The sequence below is a fragment of the Terrapene carolina genome, unplaced genomic scaffold, assembly GCF_002925995.2.
Source record: "Terrapene carolina triunguis isolate 2854851 unplaced genomic scaffold, T_m_triunguis-2.0 Scaffold789, whole genome shotgun sequence".
NCBI classification, from domain to species: Eukaryota; Metazoa; Chordata; order Testudines; family Emydidae; genus Terrapene; species Terrapene triunguis.
In genome coordinates this window covers 7,568,131-7,595,586 of record NW_020665140.1, presented here as the reverse complement: position 1 = coordinate 7,595,586, position 27,456 = coordinate 7,568,131, and the positions used below count along the sequence as shown (strand labels likewise).

Sequence of the window (27,456 nt, the reverse complement as noted above, 5' to 3'; positions counted from 1 at the left end):
TAAATGGGAGCTGAGCTCTTCTAAAAAATCTGACCACAGTTGTCAGTGCTGGTCACTTTTGAAAATCTGGCTCTCTAGGTTGATAGCTATATACAATAAGTCTGTTTGAACTCATGTTCCTATTATTGCTATCTTCATCCTCTTTTCTCACTTAAGTCTTGTCTTAGATTGTAAGCTTTTCAAAGCTGGAACCTTGTTCTCCCACCACTCTTTTTTTTTTTTTTTTTAAACAGTGCCTGGTACAATATGGTCCTGAGCAATTCAATACAGTAATTCATAACTATAATAATATTTCAGCTTCAACCTTCTTCAGGAATCTCTCTCTCACACACACGTACCCCCCTCCAAACTAGAGTGATTTTCATGCCAGAAATAAACTGTGTCACTTTCCTACTGTAGAAAAGAAATGTCCCTACACTGGGGGAAAATAAAAAAAACCCAAGTGAGAATTAATATTTCAACAAAGAATCCTTGAAGGAATGAGTGTGGGTGTCTGTCTGTGTAATGTCAGTCTGGGTTTCAGCCCGTCTTATCTCTGTAAGCCAATCTCTCATTTAAAAATAACAGAGTTCACATAATGTTTCATGTTTTGCTTCCATTACATAGTGCACAAAGTGCATTTCCTATCATTGTACTGAAATCTTATGAGATTTTGTAGTCAGAGTTTGGGAACCACAAGAGGTTTCGAAGGTTCTGTCTAGTTTTCGCAGCTTCCAAGAGTTCAGACTTGGCTATATCCTAAAGTCCTTCCTCTTTTTTTTTTTTTTTTTTTTTTTTTAATTAAGTCCTTACTTAAGCAAACTCCTACTGACTTAATTAGGAGTAAGAACTGAGTAAAAACTGAACCTCAGGATTTGATTAGACACATTTTCTGAAACATTTTGGTCTGCAACTTAGGCTGGAAATATGTCAAAAGCTGGATTTCTTTCTCATGAAATCGCCTAGTTTTGGTTATTACATTTGGTAATAAATCTGGGACTCGTATTCTCATTTTGATGCATAACTTGCATTAACACTAACTGAAGTCATGTGCATATACCCATAGCCCTTGAGATGAGAATATTACCTTGACATCTATATAGAATTTAGGATTTTTTGCAAAGTCACCTACAAATAGCTCATTAATAATAAACATCAATTAGTCTACAATCTGTCCTCCATGTTCTTTAATTTCCATGCAGGCTTTAACAGACTGATAGACCCAATTCAATGGTTATTCTGCTTTGGGATGCCGAGATATTTAAACCTGCCTTTTCTTCAAACTTGCCAGCAGCTCTCAATCTTCTGTGTTTATTGTGCCAGTACAATTGTGGGTTCCTGTTCCAAGCTACAAATGAGACAGCCTCATGGACCTACAGCAAACCAAATACAATAGCCATTCCCTTTAGCAATTACAAAGAAATAAAGATTTATATTTCTATATAGAGAGACCCCTTTCAGCTGGAGGACTTAATGTCATCAGAAAGGCCCTCAGGCTCTGCAAGAAAAGTTTTGTCAAGAAGGCTTTCAATGAGGTTTCTGCTGCTGCATAAGTGTTTTTCAGGGACTTACTGTATCGAGAAGGTTGACTGGACCTGCCCATTCAAACAGTTACCAAATAGAGCAGGAAAAAAAAGAATCTCAGACACACGCACAATCCAGCTTTTTGACACTGAAAATTCTTATTCTTCTTCTTTGGTTCAAATCGATTAACAAATAAATATCTTGGGAATGAATTTATACACTGCATTTTTTCTCCCCCTCCCACAAGTCACCTGACAAAAAACTCCCTTCTGCACCACCAAACAAATTAGAGTGATTAATACTGGCTTTAAAAGGGTCACAATAAATTAACTTGGGGGGGGGGGGCGATTTCCAATGATTTAAAACAGCAGGTCTATCCCACAGTTTGCTTCCGGCTTTGGGTGGAGATCCAAACAAACAATCAACTATCTTTTTTCTCATATCTTCAGATGATTTTAATGAACATTTGGCTGGTGAAAGATATTTTTTTTTAATATTCTCTGGCTATCCACTGAAAAAGAACAATCAGACACTAATAAGAGTGACTTTGACATGGCCAGATGAACGCACCACAGTAAGAGTCATGTTGAAAAAAGTTTGGGATTTGTTTTTTAAATGGATTGTTACAAATAGGCAGAAAGACACGACTGTAGCATCCTGTTTGTTGATGAAAAAAGAGAGCTGCAATCAACCATCGTATTACATTGTTCCTTTGCAATTATTTTTTACTGTTTTCCAGTTGATTAATGAACTAAATACTGAATCTGATCTCTTGTTCATTGACTTCAGAAACATTCCCAATGAATGCAATGGACATTGGATTGGGCCCCTAGGTTTGATAAATAGTTGAATTAGGCATCATACCTTAAGAAAAGTCAGAGAAAACAGCAACAGAAATTGATAAAAATTGACGGTGACTCCTTAATACCATCATAAAACTGGAAATGCCACAATGATCTAAGGACACAATTTTGAAAACTGTTAGCTGCACCTTGAAGGTGCTCTACACCCTCAACTTCCATTGACTTCATTGAGTGGGGAAGATACCCAGTACTTCTCAGGAAGCACTCAGCACCTTTTAGGATGAGACTCCAAAATTAACTAAAATAACTCTAAACAGTGATTCAAAGTCTCTTTCTGTGTGTCTCAGGTTTTCACATTCCAGTCTACATTAATCGAGGAAAATACAGTGGCAGCCATTAATATCTTTGCTATTTTCTCCTTAGCATATAGGAGATAATAATATCTGCAGTATTCCCTATTGAATGCACGTGGGAGAAAATCATATGTGACTGTTGTTAAGTCCCAGTTCTGCAACTGGATTCATTTGGACACCCATGTGTTATTGACTTCGATGGGGCTCCTCCCACATAAATCCAATTGCAAGATCCATATGTAACTTTGTTCAACACTACATGAATCACTTGAGAGCCAGCAAAAATAATTAGTGCCTATGACCTCATGTCTTTAAAAATAGTTTTTTTGATCCAGACTAATTGCCAATGTCTTCTGATGCCAGATTTTTATGGTGTCCTTCTGCCAACCTGTCATAATTAATCCCCTTTTTTGGAAAACAGAACATGTGTTATGTTATTGCATTTTTATTCTGATGGGCACAAATACATTTCCCACACATCTCATATATCCCAGGCAGGTCCTCTGGCTTAGCCTTTGCCAAGTCAAAAGCTAAGTACACATCTCCTCTTTTGTTTTCATTTTCTAATATTACTTTCACCACCTCAGAGGTGGTAAAAAGAATATAATCCAAGCTTAGATGATCAAGACAGAGAGGGACACAGACCTCATGCAAGTGAAGGAAAGTCCATTTTCAAATTAACAGGAATCTGATTTCAGGCAAATTTGGAGAGTACACCAGATATACGGTTGTTTTAAAGTAGGCAAGTCAAATAAATTTAGAAAAAAAATGTTGTATCGACTCAACTTTGAGCCCATACAGCATTGAGATGAATCCATATCAATGATGCATTAGCGAGCAAAAGATTATGATGTCACCACAAACATCATGAAGTTACCATTTCCAAAACAGTAAAGCAGAAAAACAGATTTACAGGATCGGATGGGTCAGGATAGGGTGTTTTGTTTTTTGTGTAAAAGGGTAATCAATAAGGAATGCTAAACATTTGTTTTCTGTATTCTTTCTTAATATGACATACACACTTTTTACATAAGACAGGAGGACTAAAGGTTTTAAAATAATAATAAAAGAAAAAGATTGGATTGAAATAATTCAGCTTGTATCTGTTTTTCCATTTTGATTTCTTTATTTTTTGTTCATTTCATGAATTGGGTTATTCCCCCTCAAAATTACTCAGACCTCGTAAATTCAACTTTTTGCTTCTATCCTTACAGTCCTGGTATATTTATTATATGTTTAAGAGGGGATGGGATGAAGGAGAGGAATAAATAAATAGGTGAAGCTGCAGCAAATGGCACAAGGATACAGTCCCTTCCTGGAAAGAGGATTTTGTGGCGAACCATTTCTCCCATAATGCATCCCACAGACCATATATCCACTAGAACAGCAGAGACAGGGAAGTGTAGAAGGGGGGAAAAAAAGCAAAGTTAACTAAGACACTTCACTCCTAAAGGAGGGGAAAAAGAGCAGGTTGATCAGAATAGTACAGTTTTTTCTCCTCCCACCAAACGCTAAAATAAGTAAATAGATAAAAGCACCATCAGGCTCAGTAAAATTGGAAAAATATTTGAAATATCAGCATTGTCAGAGTTTTTGTTAAACTAACCTCAATAAAAATATGCACCTTTTTTCACAGGAAAACCAACAGAGGTTTGTCAATACAGTCTCTCTCTGATTCAGGCAACATGAAAAATGCATCTAGACCCAATGAACTCACAAGCAGGCTTCATGTGTTGGAAACTGATCAGCTGAAAGCATGTCTAATCTATGTTAAAACCATCCAGGGGGTTTCAGCAGAGGGCTTATTGCTATGCTTTCTAAAACACGTGAAAAAGGAAGGCATGAACTTGAAGGGGAGCTCTCTCATTTTGCCCTCATCCTGCCCCTGAGATTGTGTAGAACCCACAGGGTAAAAAGGCACAACACTAGCCAGAAAGTAAAAATAAATAGAGATGTATAGCTGTGTTGGGTCTGCAAGGACAAACTGCACTTAGTGGGTGGGACAAACACAAAGGTCGAAAATAAAAACCCAAATCCTTACTTAAAAAAAAAATAGTGATCATCTGGAATCACCTCCTACTTGGCTTTTGGGCCAGTTTATGGGTTTATTACTGCAGGATTGAATCTGAACCTGCAGCCCTCACTCACACTAGTTGTCCTAACTGGGACATAAGTAAGGACTGAAGGTCAGGACACCATCCTACAGTCACTGAATATTGCAAACTCCTGCTGCAAGATCCAGCTCTATGTAGGGGAAAGAACACAAAGTCTGGAATACACTGCCTATGCTGTGTACTATATAGGTACTGAAATACAGAATGCTGCATAGAGTGAATACCAGCATGTCTTCTAGGAAGGTTTCTATGCTTCCCATCCTGACTTCACATACTGGATGCAATGTGCACTGTTGCTCATCTGTTTGGTTTAGGTCAGGTTTTTCTTCCTTGAAATTGTACAAGGAGAGGGAAAAAAAGACAGATACTTGATGTACAGAGTGTAAAGAAAGAAAGGATCAGCACTCTGAATGGTGAAGAAAAAACTATTTTTCAAGAAACTGCCATATTTTCCCAACTTCAAATCTTTGTTTTGTGATAATTTTTTGGAATGTACAACCAATTTCTCCTCTTTTTCTTCTCCCCTTTTCGTCCTTTAAAATACAAAATAAAAACAAACAAAGCAAAACTTTTTGTTGCTGTTGGTAAAACAAAATAAGGGTGAAATGTTTCATCTGGGAAAGGAGGGTAGAGGTATTGGGTGCACAGGACAGCTAAAGCATGCCTGAGGTGGGGTTAGAGTTTTCTTCTTTGTGGTAGTTTTGGGTCCTTCCAAGGTAAGTTCAGCAAAATGGTGCTAACTATGCATCGTTAGCCAATCGGGTGCAGAGAGAAAATGAAAGCAGCGAACAATCTTCATAGTCAGCATACAAAGTGTGGAGGGAAAAAATGGGGGAGCTCATGTAGTACAACAGCACAGGCCTGAGCAGCGGTGCAGAGAACAATCTTTCCCATTGACTTCAGTGAGACCTGGATCAGGTCCCTCAGACACATCAGCTCCTCAGATTTGCTGATCCGTATTTCCTTTATTCATTGTTTTCAAATTTATTTTATTTTTTAAATGTTTGCCTATTTTATCTTGCTCAATTGAAAGAGAAAAGCTCCTTGCTCACTTTCAGCTTGATCCATGGCCCATTGACATTAATGGAAATCTCTCCATTAACTTCCAGGGCGCTTTGAGGGTTGCACACATTCTGAGTGCCTCCGCAAATCGGTCTTTCACATGATAACCAAAGTGCCCCAAACTTTACCCAAGTGCCACTATAACAGCATGAAACCAGAGAAAAATTCTCTGCTGTGTCAAACACAACAAACCCATTAACAATCCAGTTTTGTGAGAGAACCACACAAAGGCTGAGCAACTCGTTTTAGAATAAAAATAACCTAATATTTAGATTAGGGAATGATGACATGTGTGTTGATCCCAGTTAAGATTTTTGGAGGCACTCAGTTTATGAGAAAGCCAAGGTGCAACATATTTAGCACTTGTGCTAATTTTTTCCTAATTACTAACTACAGTATTAAAACCTGCATTGTGAATCCATGAATATTACCAGCAATTCATGTAATGAAATAGCTTACAGGTGTGTTATGAGCATGCCTGTATTATCGCTTGCGTAAAGAAATCCGTCTAAAAAACCAAGCATACAATGTCATTGTCAGCTGAAGAATGCTGTCAGTGTTACTTCAAATTCTACTGCATGTTAATTGGATTCTCCAACTTAACGTAAAATAGTGTGGAGCTTCTGCTACTTTCCCATTACATTTGTCATTGAAAAGGTCTCTTCGTCTAACAGGGAGATTGCTTTGGCATCAAAAATAATATAATAATAGACTTTTCTCCACTATATTTCCTACTCTTCTTTCCAGCCTGGTCTACCTAGCACCTAGACAGTTATAATGTTCAATTATGCTATAGAACAAGAACTACGTATTTGATAAAGCTTTCCCTTTATCCCTCCTACAATGAACTCTTTCTTATAGGCACCTCTGTAATATGGTAGCTCTACTTGCATCCCATAACCTGTCCAAGGACAGAAAGATACACCACCCGTAGATTTTTCACAGCAGAGCCCTCTATCTACAGCTAGGAGGATTACATACAAACGAAACAGAAAAGTAGTTCAGTTTCCTCCTCTTCCTCCCTTCTCTTTCCATTAAAGATGGGCTCAAGCTGCACAATTCAGATCTAGATCATGTACACCCTAACAGTAGGTTGTTAGAGTCTGGGATGTTAGTTCAGCCTATTATACATACAGAAGCCATTCTTGAGATTTAAATTGGGTCTGCATCTTGAAACATTTGGGAATGTTTGGATTCCAAATTTGGTTTGGTCCCATCTCTTCTTCCCTCCTCACTAGAGAGGTCTGAGATTCAGAAGAACTGGCTTTAGATTATTTCATCCATTTGGCAACCCTAACAATTCCCATAATATTTCTGGCTCACAGCAGCCTTTATAGGTACACACTTTAGTCAAAAAGGGCTTCTTCAGCCGCTCAGTCAGGCAAAGCAGTGCTGGTCAATCACAGGTTGTTAACCTGCAATACCATGTGGTTAAACTCAATGCAAACTGCATGATAAGAACCATCAGTTATTGCAGTTTGATTGCAATACTGGGAAAATTCAGATCTAACATCACTTTGGTTTTTAAATTTAAGGTGTTCTTTACTGCCATTATTTCCCTCTCCTGGTGCCCATAAATTGTCAAAGTAGCCCTGGCCCTGCTGGCCACGTAGTCTTTGCTATTGAGGTATAGTCCTACCGTTCTCCTTGTAGCCCATTCCCAAGATGACCTCTGGTGCTCTGTAATAACGTGTCACCACATAGGGAGTCATCATGAAGCTGGTGCCTGCAGTCCTGGCCAGTCCAAAGTCCAGAATCTTCAACGTGCAATCGGACTTTACCACAATATTACTTGGTTTTAAATCCTGCAAGAGACACAAAGGAAAACAGACATGACTGCCATCTACGAAGGCTGTGCACACTGGCGATCTGGATCCATACTTTGGGTGGACCTCTAAACACTTCACTGCTCCATAGCTGCATGTGCAGTCATTCACGGAAGGCACTTTTTAGCCTGTCTCTGAATCCTGTTGTTGCTTTGGGACCCCCTATTGGAACGTGTGCTCTAGTGATATAGTCCAGATCCTTCAAGCAGCTTGATTCCATCAAGAAGGACACTGCTAAATTGGAGAAATTTCAGAGAAGTCAGGGAATGATTGAATGATTAGAAAACATGCCTCTCTCAGTGATAGACTGAAGGATCTCCATCTATTTTGCTTAACAAAGAGAAGACTGAGGGATGACTTGATCACAGTACTTCAAGTACTTACATGGGGAACGAATATTTGATAATGGGCTCCTCAATCTAGCCGACAGAGATATAATAAGACCCAATGGCTGGAAGCTGAAGCTAGACAAATTCTGACTGGAAATAAGGCATACATTTTTAACAGTGATGGTAATTAACCATTGAAACAATTCATGGTGGATTTTCCATCAGTGATAACTTTTAAATCAAGACTTTTTAAAGATATGCTGTAGTTCAAAAGGAATTATTCTGGGGAGTTCTATAACCTGTGTTATACAAGAGATCACAGTAGATGATCACAATGGTCCCTTCTGGCATTTGGAACTTTGAATACTTTCCTCTGGATGATGGAAGCATTCTGCTGTTAAATTAATAGCTCTAAAAGGCTTATAGAATCAGGGTGATGAAATATTTTTTTGTTTACACTTTATTCTGAGTGGGGCAGTGCCCATTGTGCTCCAATAACTAGAACCATCACAAACTGTGTATGCAGGTTCATATGAATATTTTATTTACAAAAACAATCTGACCCATTCTTTGCCTGGAACACTATGGGAACTATAGTAGCCAAACATACTACATCCTCTACACCAGTGCTTCTAAACTTTTTTTTAACTGGTGACCCCTTTCACGTAGCAAGCTTCTGAGTGCGGCCCCCCTTATAAATTAAAAACACATTTTTATATATTTAACACCATTATAAATGCTGGAGGTAAAGTGGGGTTTGGGGTGGAGGCTGACAGCTCGCGATCCCCCATGTAATAGCCTCGTGACCCCCTGAGGGGTCCCGACCCCCAGTTTGAGAACCCTTGCTCTACACAACGTATGTTTTAGGAAAAGAGGTCTTTGTATATTATAAAGTAACATCCAACATGAAAATAATTTCATCAGTCTTTCTTCCCTTCCCCTCAGAAGCCAAAAAAATTATTGTTTTTTGAGCAGAGGTTCCCAGGCTATTTTCATAGTGTGGACCACATCTTAAGAGAAAGTTTGTCTCATGGACATTTTCCCATGCATTCAGGGTCAGCTGGACCACCTCCCATCCTGTTCACAATTGTATGGACCATTTACTCTAGTATCAACAATTGCACGGACCACCTATCTTCTCATTCACTCCTGTGGCAACTACAGCAATTGCTTACATGATAAAATAATGTTGGGAACGTACTTAGCATATGTTTAGCAGTCTTTTCATGCATTTAAGCAAATGAAAACGAGGAGAACCAATTACATATGACCAGACAGTTCTCCATGGAACTCCACCAAACGATTCATGGACCACAGTTTGGACACCATCAATTGATAGCATTTTAATGCACTGTAGGTGACATTAGTTTAAACTGTCAGCCTTCAGAGAGCTAGCAACAGTTTCAGGAGAAAGTGCAGTTATCGCCACCTTCTCCAATAATCATAATCACTATGCGTCTTACACTACCTATGGCTCATTCCCTTTTTGTTTGATTATTAACTTGACAAACGTCCTCATCCCTAACATACAACCATGCAGCTAACTTGCCAGACACGTAGGCTATTGACAGATAAGTCTCAATATTTACATTGAGAAGGCTGGGTCTTGATGAAGGAGTTGAATCACAAAGTTTGCATGTTGACATGACCAAGCCTCTTAACAACAACTACCGGTATCTTGTCCTTCAAAGTGCAGTCCCCTTACCCTGTGAATGATTCCCGCAGAGTGAAGGTGCTTGATCCCACACAGCATTTGGTAGAGCAGGTAAGACATTCGTTCATGGTCTAATTCCATCTGAATCACCTGGCACAAGTTGGCATCCATCAATTCCATTACCAGGTAACTAGATAGGAGAGTAAAGTCATACAGTTATTGCCTGCACAGGCATGGAGCTTCCAGTAACTTCTGTGCAATAATCAACATTCACTTCTCTCTATTCACAATCCCTTTTTTTTTATTTCCACTGTGAGATGGTAACACAGATGGAGAAAAGATTTTGAACTGCCCATTCACCTGAGCCCCAGCACAAAGCTCAGTAATACTTGAACCATTCTGTGATTTGTCTCCCATTGCAGCATTCCAAGAATGCCCCATTGACATCCTTGGAATATCAGGGATTACCTGGCACATTCCACAGCACAGCGACTGTGCTCTACATGGGCACACAAGGCAGCAGGATCCTCAAACATGCTGATGCCACATGCACTAAGCTATGAGCCTTTTCTCCTGAGAAATGGCTATTGCAATTCGATCAGAGGGTTTCTTCCAGAGATCACTGGACTGATGGAGGTAGGAAGGGTAAATATATATTACCACAATACATTTGTCTGAAGTGTTTATAAGACTGGGTGATCCCATATGGTTTTAATGCCAATTAACTAATCTGACTGTACGCTGTGCTTCTGCTAAATAAGATTGAGCAACAGTCTTAATCGGATTTTAACTCAGTCCTCCAGAAGTGATTGGTTAATACATTTAACCCACCAGCTCAATTCTTAAGGGACATTTATTCTTAAGTAGAGATGAACCTTAACTGGGACACCGGATCCGAACTCCCTCAAACTTTGGGAAAACTCTTGATCTAGATTTATATGTGAGCTTCCCAACTCAGGCTCACCTCACCAATTCTTTGCAGAGGACTGAAATAACAAGATTATTGCAATGGGGCAGCAGATCTTTATGCAGATCTTTATGCAGACATATGGACAGTACTTGCCTGACTCCAAACAATGCTATTAACCCCTCCCTTTTGTGATACTGCAATATGGAACAAGGTGCTATAGACTGAAAGGCAGAAGCCATTTAGCTGACATAAAACAGCAACACTTGCGACTACCTGAAATTTGATTCAGGGCAAGTTCATTAAATGCAGTAGTGCCCATGGTGTAGACAATGTTCAGTGGAGCTCACACTCCGCCACTATTTCCCAAGGCAGAAAAATTTTACACAGTCAAAGGTTATCCGACAATAAATATGAAAGGGAAAAAATCTTTCACATCAGTCTCTTTTACAAGGATATTATTTCAAAGTGAATCACCACATTTTAAAGCACTCCCACATACCTCAGAGAGTTATACAACAACATTTCCTGAGCAAACCAATAACACAAAGGAACAAAGTACACTTCCTCATAGATGCTCATATTCCTCCACACTACCTGTCTTAAGAACAGCCATTAGCATGCTTTGCACGCGTGTTCTATTCCAGATCTTAGATACAAAGGTGATAGGTGCCTTATACATACGTAAAATAGGTCAGTCTACATTTTCAAATTCTATCTAAAGCTTCATCTTCACAAGATAATTTGCTAGAGGAGCTCATCCTTTTCATTATACTGGGATTTTTATGTTCACTATACAATACCAGGGCCCACCTCCCCCTAAAGCTTTAGTTTAATTATTGCCCGTGTTACTTACACATCCTGGAATTCCTCCAGAGATTTCTGTGGTGTGAAGACATTTAATAAACTGATAATCTGAAAAGCAGAGTGAGACAGAGGGAGGGAGAGAGAAGATAAACATATGCAGTTGATCACATTTTGAAGGACAGCTGTATTAAATAATAGCATCTGTTTTTCATTGTTCAATTTGCACCGACAAGTCCTGCTACAGTTGACTAGTAAGCAGCTGGCAAATTTCAGAACAATTTTTCAGAACTCCATTATTGTTCAGGATGCATTTGAAAGGGTGTGTGAGAGAGGAGTGGTGATGGACAGCAACTGGTCAAAATGCTGAAGCCATTAGTCTTGTGAATTCTGGAGTTGCAGGTTCAAATTCCAGCCTCAACTCAAACAAATGTGACAGTCCTTGTAAAGTCACTGGCCATTTCTGGTATATCAAGGCTATATGTCTGAGGGGAGAAATAATCAAACATCATCCTATTAAACACAAACACAGGACTTTCCATTCTCTCGGACATTTCTTAAATTTTTTGGCACAGATGCTCTTTCATAAAAAAAAATCCAATTCCCAGCTGTCTTGCTGTCATACATACGTCTCAAAATGGGAGAACCTCAGAGAGCTCTGGAAAGTGGCCAGAGGAGTCCTGCACACTACTCTGTCTTTTAAAGTGAGATTCAAGAGAACACGGCCAGTAGGGAATGCTGCTGACAGGAATCTGCTGGAGAGCTGGTAGTGCAGCACAAAGCAACAGTACCTCTGGGGGGGAAGGTTGTGGGACTTGGGACCTGAATTCCCTTCTTTTTCGTGTCTGGGGGAAAAGAGAAGGAAGAATTCTGAGGAAACTCCATGAAAAGAACCTTACAGAGTCTTTATCCGCACTTGGCTCCCTTGGCAGGCTTTCTTAGTGGGAAAATGTGACTATCTGGGCTTATATTTTTTAAAGAAAGCCTTAATTTTCTTTCTTACTGTTCTATCCGCCTCTTTGCCTCTGCACTTTTATCTTTCCTCCACCATCTTTCCTTGCTTCTTCCCCCTTTTCTCAATATTTTTGAGATATCTCTCTTCTAGTGTTCCTTTGAAAGCTTTAACGACAGACAGCTAAAACTTAAGAGCAGGTAATAGGTTTACAACTGTTGCGTCATATACAGTAGAACCTCAGAGTTACGAACACCTCAGGAATGGAGGTTATTCGTAACTCTGAAATGTTCATAACTGAACAAAATGTTATGGTTGTTATGGTTGTTCTTTCAAAAGATTACAGCTTAATGTTGACTTACTACAGCTTTGAAACTTTGCTGCTTTTAATTTAAATGAAACAAGCACAGAAACAGTTCCCTTACCTTGTCAAATCATTTTTTTAAATTTTCCCTTTTTTTCCATAGTCTACGTTTAACACAGTACTGTACTGTATTTGCTTTTTTGGAGGGAGGGGGGGTTTCTACTGCTGCCTAATTGCATACTTCCAGTTCCAAATGAGGTGTGTGGTTGTCTGGTCAGTTCGTAACTCTGGTGTTTGTAACTTTGAGGTTCTACTGTATAGTACTTTTGTAATAGTCTATTTTGCAAATCAACCCCATCTTTGTAGCCTTCTGCCCCTTCCAATACATTAAGAATCACGGGTAATAATGCACCATGTAGCCTCTAGTTATGTGCCAAGCACAACTCACCCAGCTCTGCATTTTCAAACTAGTGTGCAGGGATCTAAATCATGCCGTTTCCATCCAAGCCAATGGGAATGAGACAGCTAGAGCCCTGCACAACTCTTTGAAAATTTAAGCATAACTCAGTGTTAAGAAAAGTACAGCAAAATAACTCTAGGTGGGCTCTGTGAAGTGTCTGCCAGGCACACTATTCATCTGTAAATTAAAGGATCAAACAAATAGTCACTAGCGATAAGGTAGTAACAGGAGACTGGTGGTAAATTACTATTTGCAAGTCTTTGAATTGCACAGATTTTCATTCCAAACTCTTTGTGATTTCAGGGCTCTCTCTCATTGAAAGAAAAAACATGTAGCCAATTCCTTTCTCTCCCTGTGAACTAATGATTGAGAAATAGTGTGTCAAATCTCACAGTCTATCAGGCTTCTCATGCTCATTCATTCAGTTTGTGTGGAGAGGAAGAGTCCTTTCAGGATCTTTGAAAAGTGTTTACAGGTAAGGAACTGTTATTAATTTACTCTCAATGGAAACTAATGTGCACTGTCTATTATCATTATTATTTGTAACATCCCCAGTGGGCTAAAATCAGTCCACAGACATAGGAAAATACTAGCGCTGGATCTTAAGAGCTGGTAGTGACAACATACAATGCTACAAATAAAAGGATAAATGCAGTTTGCTTTTCTGATTTCATTGGGACTTCCATAACATGGTTTGGCCAATTATGGTATAAGGGTAGTAACAGGAGTGGCGAGTTTGCACAAAAAGGAAACTAGCGGAGAAACATTTGAACAATGTGATGGGGTACCCATGGGTATCCCATAGCCACAAGCCACACTACACTGTATCAAACATATCATTCCAATTATTGAATACATATGTGGGCACCCCTAATGTAAACCTGTATGATGGCCATTCCAGTATAACGCTAAAGAAAGTGTTTATACACAAGGCAGGTGGAGGTAAGGAGAATTAAGAAAGACTAAAAATCTGCTGTCATTGTTCATTTCTTAAGATTAAGAAGAAATAAAACAAAATAGCATGTGGTTTCAGAGATTCTGGTTACACAGCATTAGTATGAACCATCCAAACAGTTGGCAATGAAGTAATCAGTAATAGCGTCTTACATGACAGAGGAAAAGCATAACAGATTCCCATTGTGCTCCATAGGCTCTTTACAGGATTATCAATAAACAGAATCTTCATAATGACAATACAACCAAATACTCCAATAGAGGGGGCTAGATTGTGAATTCAGGAAGAGCTCTGAGCAAGGGGTGTGCTTTCACTGCACCACCATAGAAGTAGCTCCTGAAGGTAGCATGATTCAGAGACATTCCCCTGAGTCACAATTCCTTTCCTGCTATCTCCAGGCTCCTGGAAGGATAGTAATTTACTGCTGGCCAATACTAGCAAATAGAGGGTGAAGCTAAAGCTCCATCCATTCTTTGCCCACCTCCTCTGGGGAAGGAGCAAGCATGGGAGTAGTCATGCTTACTCATATGTGCCAGGACCTAAAGTTAGGGTAGCCCATGTAGGGGCCTTACAATACATAGGTGTGTAGTCTGGGTCAAGATCTAGCCCTTAAAATAGCAGAAGTCATAAGTTAAAGTATCTCATTACAGCCTGAAAGGATGTGATTTTTTCCCTAACAAATCAAGCACACAACATCCCCCTGGTCCCCACAAGAAAACTTACATTTTTATGGTTCACACACTTCATGAGGACCAGCTCTCTGTAAGCTCGTTTGGCATGCGTTTGATTCTGAAATGGTCGGCTGAGCTTCTTAATAGCCACATTTCTGTCAAGGACGGCATCATATGCAGCGCTGCAGTGATTACAAATACAAGCTTTATATATTTTAAAAGGATATTCTTCAGTTTTAAGGGTGAATGGGACGTCTGGAATTTCCATCCAGGTGTCTTCTGAATTAACCAGAACTAGAGATACAGACACGGGAATAACAGGCATGGGAAATCCACACACGCAGAGGGAGTGAGATCTTACAGCAATGGAACAGAGTACACACCGTTACTTATAATTAATTTCAACAGCAGTGTAAGATTTACATGCAAAGCAGGGAAAGACCTATTAAACATAAAAAGTCACTGTAAAAGATGGGTTTTACTATAGACTAGGAAGAACCTAAGGAAGCAAAGAGATTCAGAAGTATCTCTCTGTAGGTGAGAGTTCTCATCCTTATTTGGAACACTGGAAGACTATTTAGGATGAGGAGAAATCTGAGTTTTTGCTGTCTTCAGTGCAAAGCACACTTCTTTATGACTGCATATACAGCATCATTTATAAGAGCGAGCAATTATTATTGCTAAATTGAGGGAAATTCAAAAATTACATTAATTACTCAGAGATCTACAATTGATCGTACATAAGCACGTGCCTGTTGCATGTGATCTACAGAAGATATTAGAGCCAGGGCCGGCTCCAGGGTTTTGGCCGCCCCAAGCAGCCAAACAAAAAAAACAAAAAACAAAAAGCCGCGATCGCGATCTGCGGCGGCAATTCGGCGGGAGGTCCTTCGCTCCGAGCAGGAGTGAGGGACCGTCCACCGAATTGCCGCTGAACAGCTGGACGTGCCGCCCCTCTCCGAAGTGGCCGCCCCAAGCACCTGCTTGGTAAGCTGGTGCCTGGAGCCGGCCCTGATTAGAGCTGGGATACCAAGCATGGGCACAATAAAACTAGTGTCACTGGAGTGATCCTGAAACCAGAACATAACTTTCCTACTCATATCTCCTTTGTCTGTGATTTTGCATATCCAGTATTGCCTCTGAAATATTATCTGGATGTATGTTTGGTTTAAGGTTTTATTCTTATGATAGTAAACTCACTAGAGAGCTATAGTTAACTTATGCTAAATTGATAAGGATGCTAGTAAAGCCTTCCATTCTCATGCCAAGCTAATGCTGAAAACAATAGCATTTGATTTGAATACGGAATAAGTAAGGAACAAGGAACAGGTCCTAAGTTAAATTTCTGGGAAATCATTATGTTGTTTGTGTGCACACGCACACACTCAAAACTTCACTACACTCTGTTCCACGAGCAATATGCATTTATTTGCTCTTGCCTTCTCTAACAAATATACAGTGGCATGTCTATATAACAAACCCAAACAAACAAACCAAAATAATACTCCCAAAACAAGATACTCCACTACATACATTCTTCCTTTAAGCTTTAAGCTTCCCATCTTCTTCTACGTTTGTATGGTATGTTAATGATCATTACCAAGTTCACCATTTACCAACAGTTACCTCACAGTGGTATCTGAGTAAGCACAGTAATTTCCCATCATAACTAAAGGGAAATACTGCACCATCTCCTATGCTGTCCCCAGGGGTCTGTACTGGGACCAGTACTATTCAATGTATTTATAAATGATCTGGACAAAGAGGTAAACACTGAGGTGGCAAAATTTGCAGATGATACAAAACTACTCAAGATAGTTAAGTCCAAAGCAGACTGCAAAGAGTTACAAAGGGGTCTCACAAAACTGGGTGACTGGACAACAAAATGGCAGATGAAATTCAATGTTGACAAATGCAAAGTAATGCACATTGGAAAACATAATCCCAACTATACATATAAAATGATGGGGTCTAAATTAGCTGTTACCACTCAAGAAAGAGATCTCGGAGTCATTGTCCGGCAGTCAAAAAAGCGAACAGAATGTTGGGAATCATTAAGAAAGGAATAGATAATAAAACAGAAAATATGATAATGCCCCTATATAAATCAATGGTAAGCCCACATCCTGAATACTGCATGCAGCTGTGGTTGTCCCATCTCACGAAATATATATTGGAACTGGAAAAGGTTCAGAAAAGGGCAACAAAAATTGTTAGTGGCATGGAACAGCTTCCATATGAGGAGAGATTAATAAGACTGGGACTTTTCAGTTTGGAAAAGAGATAACTAAGAGGGGATACAATACAGGTGTATAAAATCATGACTGGTGTGGAGAAAGTAAATAGGGAAGTGTTATTTATTTACTCCTCATAACACAAAAACTAGCGGTCAAATGAAATTAATAGGCAGCAGGATTAAAACAAACAAAAGGAAGTGTTTCTTCACACAACACACAGTCAACCTGTGGAACTCTTTGCTAGAGGATGTTGCGAATGCCAAAACTATAACAGGGTTCAAAAAAGAACTAGATACATTCTTGGAGGATACGTCCATCAATGGCTATTAGCCAGGATGGGCAGGGATGGTGTCCCTAGTCTCTGCTAGAATCTGGGAATGCGTGACAGGGAATGGATCACTTGATGATTACCTGTTCTGTGCACTCCCTCTGAAGCACCTGGTATTGGCCACTGTTCGAAGACAGGATACTGGGCTAGATGGACCTTTGGTCTGACTCAGTATGGCCATTCTTATGTTGTTCTTATTCAAAATTGATAACATATTTGAATAGTTCGGAATGTTTCTCAAGCTACAATACGTGAAAACCAGCAAAACTTCATTTTCCTCATTCAGCAGCAATTTCCAAATATGTGGAAATCTGGGAACATATGCAAGGGGCTGCATATGGGCTTGGCAAATAATCCAGTTCCTGGCTCTTCCAGACTGGCCAATGACAAATATTTATAAATACAGTGATAACGCTCATATTTTAGGTGTTTCATTTCCACTAACTTGAAGGAAATAAAAAAGAAAAGAAAAGAAAAGAAAAGAAAAGAAAAGAAAAGAAAAGAAAAGAAAGGAAAAGAAAAGAAAAGAAAAGAAAAGAAAAACTTGTTCTGAACATTAGATACAATCTCACATATTCTGCTCACAGTCATGCTTTAAAAAACATGCTGGTCTTTTCTGGCTAAAATATAACAAAGTCTGTCAATTTGGAGCAACAAATTAATGACTTTCTAAGCTTTCTTGCTACGTCTCTCATTGAATGAACAATTAAATTTAACCAGACCCTAAGAAGAAGGATGTTGCAGACAACCAATAATTTGCAGTGATAGGCATTGAAATAATAATCTGCTTTTACCATGAAACAATAGCTTTAGTGCAAAGGCTTCCACGAAGTTGGGTTCCTCAGACTAACTATACCAGGGGTGGCCAAACTTCCTGGCCCACCGAGCCACATATGAGAATCTTTAGAAGTTTGAGAGCTGGGGCTGAAGCCCCGAGTCCTTGCAGGTGCACCCCACAGTGCTGAAGCCCCGAGACCCTCCTCCCAGCTGGACAGAAGCTCCTACCCCACTACCCCACCACCCCACTGCAAGGCAGAGGTCCTGAGCTCCCCTCCCCCAGTCTGGTAGGCAGAAAATGGTGGGGGGAGAGGGGGCTTGCAAGCCGCACCTTAATAGTAAAGGAGCCACATGTGGCTTGCGAGCCACAATTTGGCACCCCTGAACTCCACAATAGCTATGAAGTGCTGGACAGAACAGATGGGGCCAGAGCCTCTGGTGGCTAAGCCTTACTTGGTGCATCGCTGGTTGGGGATGGAACAAATATTACTTTAAGCCATCATTACCCTCCATCAATCATAGGGTTGGCCAGCGGCCTGCCAACACTCTGGTACAAGTTAAAGCATCCTCTAAATTATGCACAGTAAACTATAGCCCAAAGGGGAAATTCCAGCAAGTAAATATTCCTGGTATAAGGACATCCCAGCCACAACCTCTAGGGTGGCAGTTTGGAAGAGGCATGCAGGAGCTGGTATGGCTGCTCTGAGCCAACCTTGCATTGCCTTATTCAAGGAGAATCTACAGCTGGCCAATTATGCTGATTTTAGGTCTGCTCTACTGCACTGGAAATGGTCCAGAAGGTCCAGCCAGGACAATTTGATGTAGTTTTGAAAACAAAGGAAAAAACTGAATTAGAAACCCAAGTGCTTTTATTAGCTAATGGTGAATCAAAGATATGGGAAGACAGAATGTGCTTTTACATCACTTTTAAATTAGCATAAATTCACTGACAAATTAAATTACTCCTGATAGAGAGTGCTCACTGTAGAGAGAGCAGAATCAGGCTCTCAGACTTGAGTCTCCACTCAGTACTACTAAGCATTCAATGTAGCATAGTGTCCCAGGTACATAATGTGTAATTCACATGTAGTGCTGCATCATTTACATGATCTGAAATCCCAGCATCCCATGGAATTACAGCACCTGAAAAATTACCACCCTTGTTACAGGAGTAATTGGTGGTACAGGGGCTAGGCAAAGCAAATGTTTAGTTGAGTACTTGAGAAAAACGTGAATGTTTTTCATTCTCCCAATGAATTTTGATAGTGCTTTATTTTCTGTCTCTAAGGCTTATCCTGCTTCCTTACCCCACTCCACCCACACAGTTTGTATACCTCATAGTTAGAAATGTGCAATCCTCTTTTTCACCCCACTAATGTGCTCTTTTTAGAAACATTTTCTTTGCTAAAGAATATCAGAGTCAGCAGAGTATTTAATCTGACTCTAGTGGTGTGTGTGGTTTTTTGGGGGGGAGGGGAAGGGTGTTGTTTTGTTTTTGCGGTTAGGATAGTTTATTTGGCTTTTGAGCACTAACGTTTGCCAATAGAGTTCTTTTCATTCATCTATTCCAAGTGAAATGATTTGCCTTGATAGAGTATGATCAAGTGTTCACTGACTTTTACGTAATATTTGATTTCTTCCTTTATTGTGGCAAACTCATTAGAGCCAATATAGTTAAGAGTCAAGTAACTGTTTCCTTTGTAAATACTGGTTCACCACCATTTCAAAGAACACTGGGTTTAACTTGAGGTTGTTAGATCTAAAGATGCTGCAATCCCAATAGGAGGCAGACATATTTTATTTTCACCCATTGTAAATGCAAATGCATCAGATATTTCTACCACAGAAAACAAAATCTCATTTGCATCATAATGGGATTAGAGCTATTAGAACAAATTCTCACTAATGGTGATGCCAGCAGGGGGAAAGGGGGAAATCACATTTGCAGGTTCATTATCCAGTTTTCACCTTGCTTTATGTTGAAAGCAAGAAGCCAGGAGGGAGACTGTCTCTTTAGAGTGAAGATCACAAAATTCATCAAAATGTACAGTTCTGCACTGAGGGAGAAATGTCACTATTTTCACACCTAAACCCCATGTATTTGCCATCAGAAGTGCTGACAATTCTTTATGTAGTCAATACATAAAGCAATCACCAAGGTCCCTGATCTACAAATAGATCTGAATGGGCAAATCCCTGTGGTCCACCCACTCAGATCCATTTGCACTACTGGGCTCTACAATATCACTTGTCCCTCTTAGCTGCCATGTGCCAGAAGCTCTCAAAATGTCAGGCTAGCCTGCATGGAGAGATACTGACCATTTCCAAGGGTGAAACAAACCAAGCCCAGAGAAAATGGCAAAAAGGACAACTCTCACCCACCCCCTGCAACTCCCACACACACCACACCCCTCCCACCATCTTTGGCTGTATTATTGTTAAGGCTAAGATTTTGTCACGCATATTTTTAGTAGAAGTCATGGACAGGTCACAGGCAATAAAGAAAAATTCACAGAAGCCCGTGACCTATCCGTGACTTTTACTAAAAATATGCATGACAAAATGGGGAGCTATGGGGTCCTGCTATGTGGCTGGGAGCTTCTGGGGCAACCTCCCCCCGACCCATTGAGGCTGGAGCTCGGGACCCCGGCAGTTCCCAGCCACCACGAGCTGCGGGGGGACCCTTCAGCTCCCAGGCGCAGCGGGCTTATGTCACAGAGGTCTCTGGAAGTCACAGATTCCGTAGCCCTAATTATTGTCACTTACCCTGGAGGACTCAACAAAACAAAAATCTATTTACTGAGCCCCCAAATGAGCAGGCTGCAGTCTCACTGCATTTCAACTAGGCTCTCAACATTGTGCATTATATTTAAAGTGGTTGTAATTTAGTTTAACAGCTTTCCAGGAGCTCCATTCTGAGTTGCCTACCTAGTTTTTCACTTCAGAACTTAGGGACAGATCTGCAGCTGGTATAAGTTGTCATAGCTCCATTAACTTCCATGGAGCTAAGACAATTTATACAAGCTGAGGTTCTGGCCCCAATGCTTGTAGATTAGCAACAAGCCATATCTTCTCTGCCATGACTTGAGTATGCAGATACCCCTTAATAGCCAGGAATCTGTGAATGAGGCTGAGCTATATGAAAGACTGAAAAAGAAGTATATTTAACAAAAAATTTCAAAAAAATCTGTTATTACTGTCATAACAACAGATATCTATGTGCAACTGTATAATTACATGGCACTTTACAAAACATAGGAGCAGATTCCAATCTGATTTATACTGGTGTCAGTCTCAGGTGTCAAAGGTGTCAAAGGATTTATACATGTGAAATTGATCAGTATCTGGCCCACAAACGAGACATGATCCTTCGCCATCTTTAACATTCTATGAAAACTCTAGGAAAAGTACCTTAGTATAATATAACAATGTAGAGAAATTATAAGTTGAAAATTCTTTCTGGAGTTTTGTCCAAGTATTGAGACACTTCCTACAAGAAGATCTTTTCAGCACTGTAACAGCTTTACCAGAATACTTCAGTCCTTTGCTAACTAGAGCGCATTGCTGAACAGAGATGGAGTTAAGCAAATGCTTCAATGCTTTGCTAAATGGTGCCACACTACGTGAATAAGACAGTCTATATAAAAAGTTGGAAAAGACAAAACTAAATATGCATGGTCCTTTTATGAAAAAATCATTATATAAAAATATTATATCCAATGGAGATCCTCCAGCAATACAATATGAATAGATAGCTAGAGTCTTCTTCACACAACCTTTGAAAATGAAGTTACTCTACTAATGGGCAGGCAAAAAATATATATTGCACCATATGCCTCATATATAACTTGTCACATACCTTGTGATATCTCACAAACTCAGACTTCTGTTTTTGCTCAATTATTCGCCAATATTTTTGTCTCCAGGACATGCCTCCATTAATATTAAATAACCAAAAAAGAAACTGATTTTTTTTCATAACTATTCTGAAGTTCTAGAGCAATGTTATAGCTACTAAATTGGGTTCACGGTTCTTTCTACATCAAGTTTACACTTCTTGAGTGACAGCCTCATTCCCACTCCAGCACCTATATACGGGGTAAAAAGGCTAGCAGCGTAAAAGTGTCTGTATCCAGCTGTATGAGGGCTCACCTGGCACAGGAAATGTGGAAGACAGCCATAAGATTGTCTTCCAAGAAACCACTTTCAAGCCCTGGTGCACCAGGCATGGCAGGACAGAGCTATAGCATGCAACACTGTGGAGATTTTGAGAAGTGTTGTGGCCCATAGGGCAGCCTGGGGAGGCTGCCATAACTTAGACAGCTCTTAAGGGAGCCTAAGTTACACAGTGGAGCATCAGAAGGGCACAAAGATGGCTTAGAGCCACGTGAGTCCCCTTACCTCCTTTTCCTCACTTCAAGACACTTCACAAGTCCACCTTGCCTACAACTCTGACCTTGTTTCGGTTTGCTTCCTTGCCCGTTTCTGCCAATTCCAATTTCTAAACAAAGTCTTCTGACCTTGATGCTATCTTTCTCTCTTACTTTCACACATGACTTTGGCCCTTCTTCTCTTCTGTTCTCTATGCCAGGATCCTGCTCCCTCCCCAAACATCCTCTCTTTCAACCTCCAGGTCTTCTTTTAAAATTCACTTCTTTCAGTGAGTTTTCCCACTGAGGAAGTCTAATCCAGTTCTCGATATTTCTTCTCTTTTGCCTTACTCTGTTCTGAAATATCATCTGATCTTTCAAACTTCACTCCTAACTACTCGTTTCATATTTTTTTTAATTTGTTGTAACCTTCATCCCTTCTCTCCTTTCCTTTTTTGCCATCATATTATGATGCTGCACCCCATATTCTTCATAAAAATATAGTTGTAATATGAATATTGCATAACTGAGATATGTTTTGTGCAAGATGGGTCATATGAGGCATCATTGGAAAGGTTGTGATTTACTGAATGTGATTATCCAATTTATATGCATGTAACATTTCTGTATCCGAAGTTAGGAATATTGACTATGTAACAATTACAACTGTGTGTGTACTTGGGGAACGCCCACCAGACAGTAGGCAATCAGCCTGAATGGGCCATTAGGAAAGACAATGGTGCTGATCTCTCATCTTCCTGGAGTTCCTTCCTGGGGACATTACAAATATATCTTGTCTCATGGTTGCTTTAACACTGCAAGGTCATGTGATGATGTCATGGAGTACCACCTTGGACACAGCTGGTATTTCTCCACTGGAAACAAAGGATTCTTGCCTTATGTAAATCCTATTTAAAGCTGGGAAGTGAGTTAATCAGGGCTCTTCTTCACTGCCTCCCTACCCAAGAAGGAAGACTGCTGAGAATACCTGAAGAAACAAAGGAACTAAGCTGGGGAAACGCAAGGGCTGAGTCCAGGCTGAGATAAGGGTCTAGGCTGTGAAGAGAAATAACTGGAACTCTGAGCTGAAGAAACTCTGCAACATTTAGGGTGAGAAATTACTATTTGTAACCTGTTTCTTTAGTGTATTAAGCGTAGTTTGCGTGTTTTGTTTTATTTGCTCAGTAATCTGCTTTGTACTGTTTGCTATCCCTTATAATCACTTAAAATCTACATTTTGTAGTTAATAAACATATGTTTTTGTTTATTCCAAAACCCAGTTTGTGCAATTCATAACTGGGGGGTGGGGTGGGGGAGGAAAGAGCTGTGCATAGCTTCCTCCACATTGAGGGAGGGGACGATTTTTATGAGCTTATGCTATATAGATCTCTATATAGTGTGCACAGGGGCACTGGGCATTCCCTTAGCTGAGTCCTCCCACAAAGAGCTGATTGCAGACTTTGTGTGATTCTACAGCTGGGTGTGTCCCCACCTGTTTGTGTGCTGGAAGAGGGCTTGAGAGCCTGACACAGCAACACAGAATGGGGGGGACCCAGGTTGGTAGGACAGATAGGCGCAGTGGGACCCCAGCACATCTGGTGGCACCCCAGGAAGGGGGGTCTAACCCATCACACATATTTCCTGTGTTTGTTTAATTTAGGATGTAAGGTCTCTGGGAGAAGGACAACTTCCTTTCATTTTCTGTAAAGCACTGTGCAAACTTATATATAACCTAATATATAAATATTAGATAATAAATAAGCAGTACAGTCTGATAATGAAATTCAAGTGACAAAAGCCACATTTCTTTTATGACTTACTAGTATTTATTTTCCATTTCTGATTCAATTGCTTCTTTGTTTTGCTGTTTGTCTATTTCTCTGCTTCCCATCCCTGTTTCTTCCATATGATAACAGTCATTATTTTACTGTAGTAGAGACCCTGATGTGCTCAGCAGGAGCTGGCACTGGAATTCTAGCAAGAGGAAACAGAAGTTTGTGGAATGGTTAATCTAATGGCAAACTTAGTACAGCTATAACATTACCACTGACTCAGGAATATTCCCTTCATTGAGCTACAAAAGTAAAGAATATCACACACCCCCAAAGCTGTGAATTCCCGCTCAGTTCAAAAAACAACAAAAAAACAACCAAATTTACTGCTTATGTATTAGACAATTCACACGACTTACTTCAGGAAAGGTATTTGAATGTTATTTTGACAGAAGACCATGTTCATATCATCTATCTTTTAGAGCAGGAAACACTGGTCTACAATTTTTGAGAAGTCGTCTGCTTCAGAGATAAAATGTGCTATTTATTATGTATTTTGATGTGCTGAATTCAAATATGACAATTAAAACAACTGATTGGCTACTGTTTCTAAGATATTTAAGTTTTTACATTTTATGTCTATGTATATTGTGTAGATAGTAGAGTTTTAATCATAAATTGTAAACCTAGGTCTTTTCATGTGTTTATGGTTGCTTTACATGATAATATTTCACCTGTCCTGTTTATGTAACACTTTAAAAATCAGCAAAGGGGTTATATAAATAAAATTTATTATGAAACAAAAGGCAAAAAACTATTATGTACATAGTTTAGTCCTATTCAGTGTCTACTCGGCGCTTCTTAGCTTGTCTCTTGTATTCATTAAATGGAGCATCTCTTGTCACTGTCCAGCAATAGTCTGCAAGCATTGATGGGCTCCATTTGCCCTGATAGCGTTTCTCCATTGTTGCAATGTCCTGGTGAAATTGCTCGCCGCTCACTGCTCCGCAGTTCGGTGGAAAAAAATCTAGATGAGAGTGCAAAAAATGTATCTTTAATGACATGTTGCAACCAAGGCTTTTGTATGCCTTGAGGAGGTTTTCCACCAACAACCTGTAGTTGTCTGCCTTGTTGTTTCCGAGAAAATTTATTGCCACTAACTGGAAGGCTTTCCATGCCGTCTTTTCCTTGCCACGCAGTGCATGGTCAAATGCATCATCTCGAAGAAGTTCATGAATCTGAGGACCAACAAAGACACCTTCCTTTATCTTAGCTTCACTTAACCTTGGAAATTTTCCACGGAGGTACTTGAAAGCTGCTTGTGTTTTGTCAATGGCCTTGACAAAGTTCTTCATCAGACCCAGCTTGATGTGTAAGGGTGGTAACAAAATCTTCCTTGATTCAACAAGTGGTGGATGCTGAACACTTTTCCTCCCAGGCTCCAATGACTGTCGGAGTGGCCAATCTTTCTTGATGTAGTGGGAATCTCTTGCACGACTATCCCATTCGCAGAGAAAACAGCAGTACTTTGTGTATCCAGTCTGCAGACCAAGCAAGAGAGCAACAACCTTCAAATCGCCACAAAGCTGCCACTGATGTTGGTCATAGTTTATGCACCTCAAAAGTTGTTTCATGTTGTCCTAGGTTTCCTTCATATGGACTGCATGACCAACTGGAATTGATGGCAAAACATTGCCATTATGCAGTAAAACAGCTTTAAGACTCGTCTTTGATGAATCAATGAACAGTCTCCACTCATCTGGATCGTGAACGATGTTGAGGGCTGCCATCACACCATCGATGTTGTTGCAGGCTACAAGATCACCTTCCATGAAGAAGAATGGGACAAGATCCTTTTGACGGTCACGGAACATGGAAACCCTAACATGACCTGCCAGGAGATTCCACTGCTGTACTCTGGAGCCCAACAGCTCTGCCTTACTCTTGGGTAGTTCCAAATCCCTGACAAGGTCATTCAGTTCACCTTGTGTTATGAGGTGTGGTTCAGAGGAGGAGGATGGGAGAAAATGTGGGTCCTGTGACATTGATGGTTCAGGACCAGAAGTTTCATCCTCTTCCTCTTCCTCGTCTGACTCAAGTGAGAATGATTCTGGTGCATCGGGAACCGGCAGTCCTTCTCCGTGGGGTACTGGGCGTATAGCTGATGGAATGTTTGGATAATTCACAGTCCACTTTTTCTTCTTTGACACACCTTTCCCAACTGGAGGCACCATGCCGAAGTAGCAATTGCTGGTATGATCTGTTGGCTCTCTCCAAATCATTGGCACTGCAAAAGGCATAGATTTCCTTTTCCTGTTCAACCACTGGCGAAGATTTGTTGCACAAGTATTGCAGCATATGTGTGGGGCCCACCTCTTGTCCTGATCTCCAATTTTGCAGCCAAAATAAAGGTGATAGGCTTTCTTAACCATAGTGGTTATACTGCGCTTTTGTGATGCAAAAGTCACTTCACCACAAACATAGCAGAAGTTATCTGCACTGTTCACACAGTACGAGGCATCTCTGCTCACTTTGGCTAAACAGAAATGTGTCCCTTTGCAAAATCAAACACTGACAAATAAGAGAGCACGACACTGTATGATTTCTAGAGCTGATATAGGGCAATTTGTTCAGCAGAGTGATGTAAGCTTCGTTATGATTGCATCATCCATGACTTCTAGGAATAACATGATGCAATTCATATCATGTATGACGCAATACCAGCTTCAGATTGCATCATTCATTGTTTTGCCTAAAAAGCAAGTACTGTCCAAACCCAGTCATAGATTTATTCATAGATCCAGTCAAAGATGTATTTTAGTCATTTCTGGTTTAAATTGAGATCCCTTCCCTTTGTAACTCACTTATCCTCCGCCATTCCCAAGTCAAGGGTCGTATATACTGACCCAATAGCATATCTTGAAAACTAGAGCCAATCAACAATTTTAAGCATCATTTTCGTTCTCAGTGACCCAGAATTAGTAAAGTTTGACTACATTTATTTCAGAAGCATTTTGGCTGTAGAGCAGTGAAATTAGAGAGAGAGGCAAGGGGAGGGGTGTAATGGTATGTGTCTGGGGGGGGGGCTGGGAGATTGAAAGATAGATTTCTGCTAGTAATATACAGAATGATAGTAGCGATTTGTGTGGAAACTTCCCATGCCAACAGCATTTGGATCTGTCAGAAGACAGAACGTGACCATTGTAAATATGAGTGGGCAGACAGACTGTGATGCAAAAGCAAGAGTAGGTAATCACTAGAAGAAACGTGTGTGG

At 40.1% G+C, this 27,456-nt stretch overlaps 1 protein-coding gene across 3 annotated transcripts in view; it reads right to left on the bottom strand.

Moving 5' to 3' along the window:
* Positions 1-27,456, bottom strand: part of MAPK10 (mitogen-activated protein kinase 10) — a 115,685-nt gene that overhangs the window by 66,938 nt on the left and 21,291 nt on the right. For all 3 annotated transcript variants that reach the window (XM_026660505.1, XM_026660502.1, XM_026660504.1), the window contains exons 3-7: positions 14,750-14,879; positions 11,408-11,466; positions 9,696-9,834; positions 7,475-7,640; positions 3,966-4,037 (exon numbers count right to left, since the gene is read on the bottom strand). In XM_026660505.1, the coding sequence (XP_026516290.1) occupies positions 3,966-4,037; positions 7,475-7,640; positions 9,696-9,834; positions 11,408-11,466; positions 14,750-14,879 (566 nt within the window). The remainder of the gene's footprint in view (positions 1-3,965; positions 4,038-7,474; positions 7,641-9,695; positions 9,835-11,407; positions 11,467-14,749; positions 14,880-27,456) is intronic.